Source organism: Urocampus carinirostris, chromosome 19 (assembly GCF_059441175.1).
Source record: "Urocampus carinirostris isolate Australia breed hairy pipefish chromosome 19, RoL_Ucar_1.0, whole genome shotgun sequence".
Taxonomy (NCBI): Eukaryota; Metazoa; Chordata; class Actinopteri; order Syngnathiformes; family Syngnathidae; genus Urocampus; species Urocampus carinirostris.
This window is the reverse complement of record NC_142367.1, coordinates 27,823,350-27,835,899: the sequence shown is the minus strand read 5'-3', so window position 1 is coordinate 27,835,899 and position 12,550 is coordinate 27,823,350. Positions and strand designations below refer to the sequence as shown.

The 12,550-nt window shown below is 43.1% G+C and overlaps 1 protein-coding gene across 1 annotated transcript; it reads left to right on the top strand.

Moving 5' to 3' along the window:
• The first annotated feature begins 2,416 nt into the window (after positions 1-2,416).
• LOC148347899 (uncharacterized) lies at positions 2,417-12,247 on the top strand. The gene is made up of 6 exons (XM_088323518.1): positions 2,417-2,625; positions 5,453-6,406; positions 7,430-7,637; positions 9,795-9,838; positions 9,899-9,978; positions 12,082-12,247. Exons 1-6 carry the CDS (start codon positions 2,584-2,586, stop codon positions 12,140-12,142), a joined length of 1,389 nt encoding a protein of 462 aa, XP_088179644.1. The 5' UTR covers positions 2,417-2,583; the 3' UTR covers positions 12,143-12,247.
• Positions 12,248-12,550: the final 303 nt, after the last annotated feature.

The following is a 12,550-nucleotide window of genomic DNA, read 5'->3' as shown; positions in this document are numbered from 1 at the left end:
CAGCGGTCTGGCTTGGAACGATAGGAAGCCAGAGGCCGACGAGATCGATACCAATTGCCCCAGTTGATATCGGACAGATGGGGTCGATACCGGACAGGACGGGACTGACAGGATTGATATAGAAACAGGATATCGGAATTGAACAATTGAACTGGAGAGAATAATAAACAGGGCAAAAATAGACAGGGACAAAACTGTAAACCGATATCAAATAGGACAAAATAAACGGGAACAATACTGGACAGGAAATACCAGCAAGAAACAGGACCGAATCAGAACCCACGTCTTGCGGGGCAGAGGTTTGTTGACGGGTTGACAAAGGAAGAGTGAGAGTGCTGAGCTCAAACAGACAGAAAGCCAATCTGTCAATGAGCCTCAACTGGTGCCACGTGGGCCGGGCCAATTGGGCGCCATGGCAACCGTGACAAAAAGAAGAGAAAGCGGGAGAATGGATTAGAGAAAAATGAGAAAAAGAACTTGCCACAGAAATAGAGGGAGAACAAGAGACAGAAAGGGATAGCGAGATAAAGATTTTGAAAAAAAGAAAATGAAGAGAAAGAGACAGAAAGGGATAGCGAGATAAAGATTTTGAAAAAAAGAAAATGAAGAGAAAGAGACAGAAAGAGAGAAAGAACTCTCAGAAGAAAAAGAGAAAAACAAGAGACAGGAAGCCATAGAGAAAGAAAGGAAAATGAGATGAAAAGAAAGAGAGTGAGCAAAACAGTGAAAGAACAAGAAATGGAGAGGTAGAAAAAAATAAAAAGGAGAAAGAGACAAAGAAAAAGAGAAAGAGTAAAAGATAGGAATACAAAGAAAAGTGGAAAAAAATGACAGAAACATAGAGAGAGAGGAAGAAAGAGAAGAGAAGAAAATTAGAGACAAAGACAAGGAGAAAATGGATAAAAAAAAACGACAGAATGAGAATTAGAGACAAAAGAGAGAGGGAGCAATGGCTAAAAAGAAAGAAACAGAAAAAGAGAGTTAAACAAAACAACAAAACGGAGGAAGAGAGGAAAATACAGAGAAAGCAGGAGAAGGAGAGAGAAAATGAGACAGAAAGAGAAAAGAGAGAGAGAAGAAAAGAGAGCCAGAGATAAAGAAAGGGAAAGAAAGACATAAAGAGAGGAAATAAAGGGAGAGGGAAGCCCAGTCCCTTTTTGAGTGGCTTGGACTGGCTTTGGCGACACCCAGTGGACATATTTCTAAGTGTCTTTTTCACCGCAAACAGGACGTTGATCCAAGTTCCTCTTGCGCATATCAAAAAGGGCTCGACGGAGGGAGGGAGAGAAAAAGAGAAAGAAAAGAGAGAGAGAGAGAGAGAGAAAGAAAGTGGATCAAAACAAAAAGAGGATTTGAGAAGATGAGGAGCGAAAGAGAGAGATGGAGGAAGAGAGAGAGAGGGAGAAAGAAAAAGAGAAATAGGATGTTGATTGAAGTTCCTTTTGTACTGAGAGAGTCTTTACAAGGATAAAGAGAGAGAGAGAAAGACAAAAAGAATGAAAGAGAAACAAGATAAGGATAAAGAAAGAGGGACACACAGAGAGACAGAAAGAGAGGGAGAGACAGAGAATGGAATGGATAGAGAGAAAGAGAGAGAGAGAGAGAGACGGGGAAAGACTGAGAGAAGGGAGAGAGAGTGAGAGAGAGAGAGAGAGAGAGATGACGAAAAAGGGGAAAATGGAAGGGGGAGAGGGGGAGGAATGGCAAAATACGGTGAAAGAAAGTGAAAGAGAGAGAGAGAGAGAGAGAGATGGGGAAAGACCGAGAGAAGGGAGAAAGAGAGAGAGAGATGGCGAAATACGGGGAAAGAGAGACAGAGAGAGAGAGAGAGAGAGAGAGAGAAGGGTGAGAGAGAGAGACGGATGACGAAGTACAGTAAGAGAGCAAGAGAGAGAGAGAGTTAGAGAGAGAGAGAGAGAGACAGAGACAGAGGGAGAAAGAGAGAGAGAGAGAGCGAGAGAGAGATGGGGAAAGAGAGAGTGAAGGGTGAGAGAGAGGGATGGTGAAATATGGTGAAAGAGAGACAGAGAGAGAAAGAGAGAGGGAGAAGGGTGAGAGAGAGACGGATGACGAAGTACAGTCAGACAGACAGAGAGAGAGAGAGAGAGGGGGGGGGGAAGTCGCTATAAAGTGTGTTCTTTCTAAAAACCGGAAGTGTCAAAAAACGGAAATTCAGTGCGATACTTGGAGCGGATAGTTGACGCACAAATACTTCAAAATAAAAGCAAACGTACACTGAAATACGAGTCTCGAGTCAAAAATCATCTTTTTTGTTGTTGTTGTTGTTTTATTTTTATATTTTTAAATCTTTAGATTTTTGTTTAAAAGGCGTTCATCGTTTTTAAGGAAGAAAAAGCGGTCGAACGGGATGGATTGGTAGCCCCAAAACCTATTTAGGTTTTCTCCTCCGCAGCTGCGATTAATCACTCCGCTCGCTCACCGGAAGTGCTCGTTTGTGCAATGAGGAACTGAGGCGCCACCAAATAGGAGACTTTTCTTTTTGGGGGAAAATGTGACATTTTTTTTTTTTTTTTTCATTGCACCAAAACTTTCCTTTTGGCTTTCAACGTCTCGTTTTCTACCATGGAGCCCACCGCGGTTGAAGTCACACTCTGGAATGTTTTGGTGAGTAGATGACAAAAACTCTTTTGCAAACTTTTCATTTTCTTATCTTTTTTTTCGATGAAGTGTTAGCAATGTTCCGTTGAGTTCAAAACGCCTTTATATTTTTGGCTTTTATCATCCATGCTCCGGCCACAAAGCGCATGACGCTAAAGCACAGGTGTGAAACAGGCGGCCCGCGGGCCGGATCAGGCCCGCTAAGGGATTGAATCCGGCCCGCGAGACAACACTCAGAGAAGCAAAAGAGGAAAACGAGCTGCAGGTTGAAATGGGTCCACTTGATGTTGACAAAGCCAGGTGCCTCCAACAAAGACACTCTACTTGTCTTTTTCTCTTTCTTTCTCTCTCTCTTTATCTCTCTCTCTTTATCTCTCTCTCTTTATCTCTCTCTCTTTATCTCTATCTCTCTCCTCTCTCATTTCTCTCTCTCTCTCTCTCCTTTCTCTTCTCCTTTTCTCTCTTCTCTCTCTTTTCTCTCTCTCTCTCTCTTTATATTTCATTTTCTTTCTCTTTAATCTACTCGTCCGGCCCCCAAGAGAATGTTTGTTCTATCGTGTGCCCTCCCGAGTTCAAACGAGTTCGACACCCCCGCGCTAAAGAGAAGGAAGCGGAGGTGGAGAATAATATCGGGATGAAAATGGTGAAAGTAAGAAATACTGCCCAAATATCGGCACCCTTAAAATCTGAAACGGAGTTTCTTTCACATACTTGCACAAGCAACAAAAGGAGCAGCAATGATGATTTCACCCAACAAGGAGAATATTCTTAAAGTTACATACACTGCCTTTTAAAGCACAGGTGTCAAACAGGCGGCCCGCGGGCCAGATTGGGTTTAAATCCGGCCGGCAAGACAACACTGAGAGAAGCGCAAGATGAAAATAAGCTGCAATTTTAAATATGTCCACTTGATGTTACCCAAGCCAGTTAACACTTGCAAAACAGCTGTGGTAGTATTTCTCTATTTCTCTCACTTGATTCTTTTTTTTTCTCCTTCCCTTTCTCTTTCTTTCTCCTGTTCACTCTCTTTTTCTCTTTTTTCTCTTTTCTCTATTTCTCTCTCACTCTGCAACTCTTTCTATTTCCTCTCTCTGTAACTTACGCTGTACTGTAATTATCTTTCTATTTTTCTCTTTCCTTCTCAACTTCTTTCTCTCCCCTTTTTGATCCTTCTCTCTCCCTGTCTTTTTCCTTTGCTGACTTTTACTTTCTTTCTTTCTCTGTTGTTTCGCTTCTCTTATTCTTTTTATCTTTCTCTTCTTTCTCTCTTCATTCCTTTCTTTTTTTTCTTTCTCTGTCTCCACTGATATCTCAATTTGGCTCTTTTTCTCTCACTGTTCCTTTGTTCTCCCTATCTGTTTATTGCTCTCTTTCCTTCCCCCCTTTTCTCTCTTTTTCTCCCTCTCACTTTCTCTAAAACTTACTAGTCCGGCCCCTGATATTTTTGGAGAGAACGTCGTTGGGCGTCGCCCCAAAATATACGCAGAGAGGACATATGGCAAAAAGGGAACGCGCTTTATTGCATTTGGGTTACGTTCAAAGTTCCAGATGTTCAACACTGGTCTTTAGAGTCTTCTCAAATAAAGTTAAGATATCTGCTGAAGGTCGTCTACCTCGGCTCCCTCAACGTCATCCCACGACCTTCACCAGATGCCTTCATACTTATCATGAGTTCTTATCCACATTCCATAACAATATCCGTCAAATTCCCAAATATCGGTGCCGATAATCGTCCCGCCTGATTATCGTTAGACCTCTCGTAATAATATCTGCCACTTTTTAGTTTCAAAATGTTTGCATGCAGGGTTATGGATTCCCTGAGAAGAAGAGTGCCCTGTAGAGAAAGTACTGTTGAATATTGGAAGTTGATACTGTTAGGGGAAAAAAACGATATCACAAATGTATCGTTGACCAAATTGTTCGAATGAGTTATCTGACTCCATGAACCAAACATAAACTCTATTCTCCTAACAATGCATGCTCATTTCTTAATGGGAACATGAACAAAGATAGCCGGCATTTTCACACGGGGGCAGGTTTATTTTCCTAGTCTTTAACTAAGTGAATTCCATCCAATTAGCCAAATTAGTGTCGCTCGAGGCTTCCTTGAGCCTCCTTTTTCGATTGTCCCTCTCATCCTCCGATCTGATCTCCGCTCTCGTCTCCCTTCTGTCTTCCGTCTTTTTCACACCTGACCCATGGGGCGGGTCAGGTGCCAGCTTCACCACCTCCTCACCGAAAGGCGCCGCCATGTCTAAAGGACTCACAACAAGAAAGCTTATCAGAACACTTGTCTCCTTTTCCCGCGTCAGCCCTTGTCCCCGTTCTCGTTGTTTTTCTGTACACGTCATTCTTGTCTAGGCCACACTGACCCCAAGCCTTCCCTGTGAAAAATCCCCACTCCATTCAACAAATGTCATTTGTATTGTATTAAATCCTTTATAGTCAAAAAATAAAAATAAAAATAAAATCCTTCACTACTTACTTTGTCTACTGTATATACTGAGGCCATATCCCCCTAGTGGTAGGTGGCCAGAGTCAAGAACACTCTCACATCCAACCTGACACCGAACATTAAGCCCGCAGCACAACAAGGGGTGAGTTGCCCTACCATGCAACCTTCCATCAGCGTACACTGGTTTACCCCCCAGGCGTCTGGACCCAGCTTGAGTTTGGGAATCGCTGTTCTCGAGACGACAGGCCACCTGGAAGTTTGCCAGTTCAAGCTGTGTCGACATGTCATTCTTAACTCTATTTTGTATACTAAGAGATTCAAGTTTCAATACGTAAGGTCGTTTTGACGTTTCTGTTTTTCCGTGTGCCCGTTTGTCAGTACTACGTGACGGGAGCGGTCAACAGATTCCTCAGAGGACAACCTTCTGACATAATCCACCATGACCCACAAGGATCTGCATCCAGGACTAATTCCGGTGGCGATCGGGACGAGGCGGACCACCAAAGCGCTGACATCAAAGAACCCAAGAAAATGAACGGCTACGCTGAAGAACCCATTCGCGATATCACCGATGGAGGTCCAAACAAGATGGTGGCGACCTTAGAAAATTTTGACAGGTCTGAGATGCCAGACGATACTCGAAATGCCGATCTCGGTGTGGAAAAACATCGCCCGGAAGAGGAACCCGAAGCTGACTCGACTTCTGACAATCGGACGAAACGGACAAACGGGAACGGGAAAGAAACCGACCTACCGGTAAAACCAGAGGGCGAGACGGAGCAGGACGTCGGAAAATCCTCAAACCTCTGTGAAGCTTCACGGCAGCTTCCCGAACCAACGGGTGAGGAGTCGGGTCCTGAACACCACAACGAGGTTTTCCGAAACGGACACAAAAGCACCAGGATCCTAGAAGTTGAGGTAGCTGGTCTCCAAGGAGAGTCGGAGAACATAGATCAGGAAACCATTCCTAAGTGCAGCGCCACTGAGAAGGAATCGGTGGAGCCCGAGCAAGTTTTGCAGTCGGGAGATGACGGAACCTCCGAGGAACTCTCTCCTGAAAAACCCTCCGGAGCGGACCCCGATCGGAAGCGGTGCGACACGGAAAGCTTCTCGGAGATCTCCTCGGTGGAGTCGGGCTTCTCGGACGAGTCCTCCAACGAATCGCGGACGGCGGTTCTAACGAAGCCCCGAGCGAACCGTCGAGAGGCTTTGGAGGGTCCCGCCGCAGAAATCCCGAAGGATTCCGGATGGTGCGGAAGTGGCTCGGAGGGGTCTTTGGAAAAAGCCTCCGGGAATTCTGGAGAACCCGAGAAGGCCGAGTGTGAAGATGAGGTATGGTTGAATTCATCGCTTCTTGAAACTGGGGCGCCAAAGTCAAACGGATTCAATTATAGGTTTTTTTCAAGTTTTTTTTAATGTGTGTGTTATATATATATATATATATATATAACACTCAGAGAAGCGCAAGAGAAAAACAAGCTACAGGTTGAAATATGTCAACTTGATGTTGCCAAGGCCAGGTGCCTCCAACAAAGACACTGTACTTGTATCGCTCTCGCGCTCTCTCTCTTGCTCTTTCTCTTTTTCTCTTTTCTCTTTTTCTCTCTTTTTTCTTACTTTTTCCCTTTCTTTTTCTTTCTTTTTTTCTTTCTTTCTTTCTTTCTTTTTTTTCTTTTTCTTTTTTTTCTCTCCTTTTCTCTTTTTTCTCTCTCTCTTTTTCTCTTTCTCTTTCATTCTTTCTCTTTCTCTTTTTCTCTCTTTTTTCTCTTTTTTCTTTCTTTTTTCTCTTTCTTTCTTTTTTTCTTTCTCTTTCTTTCTTTTTTTTCTTTCTCTTTCTTTTTCTCTTTTTTTTTCTTTCTCTTTCTTTTTCTCTTTCTTTTCTTTCTCTTTCCTTCTTTCTCTTTTTCTCTTTCTCTCTTTCTCTCTCTCTTTCTCTCTTTTTCTCATTTTTCTTTCTCTCTTTTTCTTTCTTTTGAATCTACTCGTCCGGCCCCCGACAGAATGTTTGTTCTATCGTGTGGCCCCCGACTTCAAATGACTTTGACACCCCTGCCATATTGCGACATGTGGTGGTAAACTCCTAGTGTGTCGTGTTTGACCACTAGATGGCATTGTGTTGTCTGGCCCAGCGTGGCTGCAGGATGCCTGAAGAACATGGCGCCGACTTAAAGTAATGTAAAAGAGATATGTGATTTTTTTTGTTTTTATATAATTTTTGTGTCGTTTTCAAATCGTTTTTTTACCGAACGAATGTGTTTTCTGTACCACGAGGAGGCGCTGTATATAACACGCGGTCCCTTTAAGATTTCAGCACCTTCGAAAGCGAAACATCTGGGATTGTATTTTCTGTTTCAGGCGAGCGGATTTGCGTTAAACCTGGCCCCTCAAAAGTCGAGAATGGCCGTGAAAAATCGTCGGGCCAGGCCTCCGAAAAATCACCGCTCCCTCCTGTTAAGACCCTCCGAGGACCCCGTAAGCGAGCCGCCCTCTCCCCTGCCCGCACCCAAAAACCCCGTCGGTGTCAACGTCTTGGGAGGCTTCGGTTTCGCAATCAGACTCCCTGGTAGGTTTTCATTTCCATCGTGTACCGTTCCAAAGTTTGGGCTCCCTCGGAAATTTCCTTATTTTTAAAGGAAATGCGCCGTTTTTTTCTACGACGAACACGTAAACCCAATCGGTGATACGCCCTGTATATTGTTAATACGGTGAGTGAATAGTCATTCAGCTGCGAGGATTTGAATGCAAACTCTACAGAAGTCCATTTCCGGCAATAGTAAATTGTATTGGAATACTAATGGATGATTCGAAAATCCTTGTGTTAAAAAACCCGTCAAGTATCTGGAGCATCACAATTGTCAGGGTTCGTACAGGTGCTTGAAATTCTTGGAAATGCTTAAAATTGTTGCCATGTTTTGCAACACGTCTGCTTAAAAATGACACTGCTCGGTGGCGGCCTGGCTTTTCCGTGGCTGTTCTTCTTCCCTCGTCATTAACTGCAGCTGGCATAAGTTTGTACAGTATTGTCCTAATTAACGTTAGTTGGTAATGTGAAAGATCTCTTATTCAAAGTAAGGCACCGGTTTTGATTTTCGGTAACGGCGTTGTAACGCTGGAAAAAACAGTTCAATGACCCTGTTACTGGAAAAAAAGGACCTGAATCGGGCCGTGAAAAGGGTTTAAGAACCCGGATTGTGGATTTGATTAAAGGTTCGGATTGGCTAGAAAAGGACTTTGGCGTGAAACTCGACAGTCTATTCCTGTTTCATAAAGTGAAGGTTAGTCCGTGCTAGAAATTGCAAAGAAACTAAAGATCTCCTACAATGGTGTGTACTACTCCCTTAAGAGAACAGTTTTAGGGTGCTTGAAATTTCTGGAAATGCTTAAAATTGTTGCCATGTTTTGCAACACGTCTGCTTAAAAATGACATTGCTCCGTGGCAGCCTGGCTTTTCCATCGCTGTTCTTCTTCCCATGTAATTAACTGCAGCTGGCATAAGTTTGTACAGTATTGTCCTATTCAACGTTAGTTGGAAATGTGAACGATCTCTTATTCAAAGTAAGACACCGGTTTTGATCTTCGGTAACAGCGTTGTAACGCTGGAAAAAAACTGCAAAGAATCTAAAGTTCTCCTACAATGGTGTGTACTACTCCCTGAAGAGAACAGTTTTAAATCTCCAGTCTCCTTTCCAGGTCCTCAACAAGCACCTTGGCTTTAATAATACTATATTTTCTGGAGTTTGGCCAGGGTTCCGGCTTATACTTCGGCGTGAATCGTGTGTACTTTCCTTCTTAATGATGCATATTTTGGCTGGTGCTACTTCTTACGCTTATAGTCGGGAAAATACAGTAGTTGCAAAACATCAGCTTCAACCTCTTCAGTAAAGAGGTGACTCCGAGATGCTGGTCTTTGTAAGGTTTTAACTTTTATTATACTGAAATCTGACTCCGAAAACACTTGCCTTAGTTGGAGCATGTCCAGAAGCAGGAGAAATGCAATCAGCAAAACGACGAGTATAGTCCACATATCAATTTATTTAGCCGAATCAAAGAGTTGAACAAATCGGGTCTTTCTGCCGTGCCAATATTACAATCGTGTGCAGGAGTCGACGACATTCCAGGACCTTCCCATGTTGTAATCCATGCCGATGAAATGTTCACGCCCCGTGACCAAGCCTCTGGCTGATTGGTCCGCGGTCGTCGATGCAAATTTCCCAACCATGATTAGAAGAATGGGAGGTGGGGGGATAGGTTATCACCCTCCCGATAGAATGGTACCAGGCACATACTCCCCCACTCCAGGCGAGGTGATAAGTCCTTGTTATCTGCACAAAATGGAAGAAAAGGCACATTCCAATGCAAAGCGGGGTTTACAACACCCTTCTCTCAGAGTTTGCCCTCAAACACTGAAGTCAGATTTTAGAACAAGTATATTTGACTTTACGTAAGATGAAACGGTGTATAAAATGGTATACAACTTCTTCAATATAGAGTGCCAAAGAATGAACCGTATCTGAGACTGGCCTAAAAATGGAAGAGGTTCGTTTTGGCAATATACGTCGGACAACTCGGTTTATAGGTAAAAGTGCAAGGTTTTATTTTTTTCCATGGAAAAAACAAAAGTGTCTGGGTGGCCTCAAACTTTAACGGTAGTGTAGATCGGTTTCAGTTGACATAACGTACGATAAAGTCCTGTTCAAATGATGTATTCCTTTCCTTTCAGGGTTCGGTTCCGGGTTCCCGGTTGTAAAAAAGCAAGCGAATACGGTAGGTGGGAGTAACCGGTTGTTATGAACGATAACGTTTGATTCGAAACGTCTTTTAAAGGAAGCCGAAGTCAAAGGGGCAACCGAGCCCACCAAGGAAGAAGAGACGTCCCAGAAACCCATGCCGCCCAAACAAGCACGGTAGAGTATACCGTATTTCCTGGACTATGAGGCGCAGTGAATGATATTTTTAAGAATGAAAATGATAAACTACCGTAGTCTCTGACTGGCAGTGCCGTGAAATAGTCTTCGACCTCCATCCTGATTTGTGTTTGTTTGCATATTTAACTCTCAGATCATCAAACCAATTTTAATGTCATACAGAAACAACCCAAGGAAATACAAAGTTCAAATGTAGATTCCATTGAGTAAGGCACCCAAAAATCAAAACTTATCCGGCCCTATTATTGTGGAAACACAATATGTAACACCGGATGCAAGGAGTCTTGGCATAGGAGAGAGAGTTCGTTTATTGAACTTCGTCAACAGAAATCTCGAAGTTTCGTTCGTCTTCAGAGACAATTGGCTTTTTATATCCTAATAGATACTTTCTTTCTTTCCAACAGTCTACCCCGTTGTTTATTAACAGATGAACATGATGCCCTAGGGGTGCTTGTAGCGGAGCGGATGACGTCACGCTAGTCCAAAAGTTGGACATCGCTGCGGCAGATGGAAATCTTTTCTTTGTGAAAATCCAGGGATACACCACCTCGCGTTAGCAAGTCCGCCTCCTCTCCGATTCCTCCCGGCTTTCGTGTCTCTGTTTAGCGGCGTTGAAGCCGGATAGCTCCGGGTGGCTACACGTTAGCGTCCGGAATGCTAAACGTGAGCCACGTTTCCGCAAAACACGGCAACTGCGCTCCCTGTGCGCTTCGATGTTTTCCACCAGCACTGGATGATCTTATTTGGTCGTGAGTTCGCATTTACCATGATTACGGATGGTACCGAAGACTTATAACGCCGCTAGCCGCTTCGCTAGCTCTTCTTCCACGATAGGCCCCTTCATCACGCCGGCACGAGAATTCTTCAGGGCAAGGAGTTGAAATTCCTTGAATACACGCATTTTTTGTGCGCTAAAACCCATGTCCCATAGGATAGAAGTAATCAATAGTGTAGTTGTCAAAACGGGAAGAAAAAACACCGAAGATAGGAGTAGACAACAAAACAATAGGGCAGCTGCTGGAAAAGGAAGCCGCTCGTGGTAATACAACATCAGTATTACTTTTGTCTGTCCCCCTTGCACGTGTACATGCACGCCGCTAGACAGGATGTTTTGTTATCTTTATGTAACCTCCAAGAACCGTTTGGGGTCGGCTCCACATTTCCAGGAACCGTTGTCGCCGGGGTCGGTTCGACCTGGCATGCTCCGAACGCCAGTCTTTCGTCTCCCAAGGCATGAACATTGAATGGTCTTGGGTTGCTTTGCTGCCTCAGGACCGGGGCAACTTGCTGCGGTTGTCAAAATAAGGAATTCTGGTGTTCACCAGAAGGAGATCCTCTGGCCATCCGTTGGTGCCCTCAAACTCAAGCACCCTTAACTGGCAGTTCATGCGAGAAAAAAAACCCTCCAATATGGCAGATTTGAAACAATTCTGCAAGGAAGAATGGGCCAAAATTCCTCCACAGCATCGTGAAAGACTTATTCCCAATAAACGTCAGCATTTAATTTCTGTAATCACAGCCAGAGGTCTCCCAACTCGCGTTTAAATTTAGACTTCGACAACTTTTTCCACATAGGGCCGGATACCTTTTGATTTATTTTGTGCTTGATAAATGGAATCAACATTTCTCATTTTGTCTTTCCTTGTGTTGGTTTTATAAATTAGTGATAAATATGCTAAAAAAAAAACACAGAAATCAGGAAGTGGGCAAATACATTTTCACGGCACTGTATAAGGTGTGTTGGATTATAAGGTACACATTTAAATGATAGATAGATACTTTATTCAAACTTCCAGCAGTATCCTTGTGTTGAAAAATAAAATAATAAAATTAAAGATAGAATACAAAAATACCCAATATAACGTGTTGATATAGAGTATTTCAATAGTGCTACAGAAAATACACACTGTCATAAAAATAGGGTCATATGCAAATGTGGGCGGGGGCTTTCATGTGGGCTTTTAACTCCCTCGGGTGGAGTTCAAGAGCCTCATGGCTCTTTAAAAATGTTTTTTAATCGAGTGTAACTTTCAAAGGAAAACGTTTAATTGTTCCATTTTGTTTTCTTTTTTTTTTTTTTAGATTTTCAAATCCATTTATGTCTGAGCTGAAGACCAAATTGAGGAGACCCAACAAAAACTGAGATGTAGATTTATTTGGGGTGAATATCCGCATAGAATATGATGGATTGTGTGAAGTATGAATCGATGATTTTGTGGACATTTTCTAATAAACTTTACGAAAGCAACAGATTTTTGTCTTTTCTGTCATCAAGAGTCAACTCGCAGGAACCAAATCCCATGCCACCAAAACAAGCACGGTGAGTAACATTTGACCACTTGATGGCACTGTTTTGTCTAACGCGAATGAAAAACGCTCCCAAATGAGCACAGCGAGGCAGCAAGATGCCAGACAAACATGGCAGCGACTTTTAGGGATTCCACTATATAAAAAAGAACTGTTTTTAGACCTATGATTGATGTTTTGTACAATTAGGAGGCACTAAATATTACACACTGTCCTTTTAAGGCACACATTTGAATATCAGGTA

Bases quoted from the DNA above. Each gene is read 5' to 3' on its own strand.
- LOC148347899 (XM_088323518.1), top strand. From the start codon at position 2,584: ATGGAGCCCACCGCGGTTGAAGTCACACTCTGGAATGTTTTG. The intron at 2,626-5,452 runs GTGAGTAGATGA...CCCGTTTGTCAG, and splicing joins TCACACTCTGGAATGTTTTG to TACTACGTGACGGGAGCGGT. The intron at 7,638-9,794 runs GTAGGTTTTCAT...CTTTCCTTTCAG, and splicing joins TTTCGCAATCAGACTCCCTG to GGTTCGGTTCCGGGTTCCCG.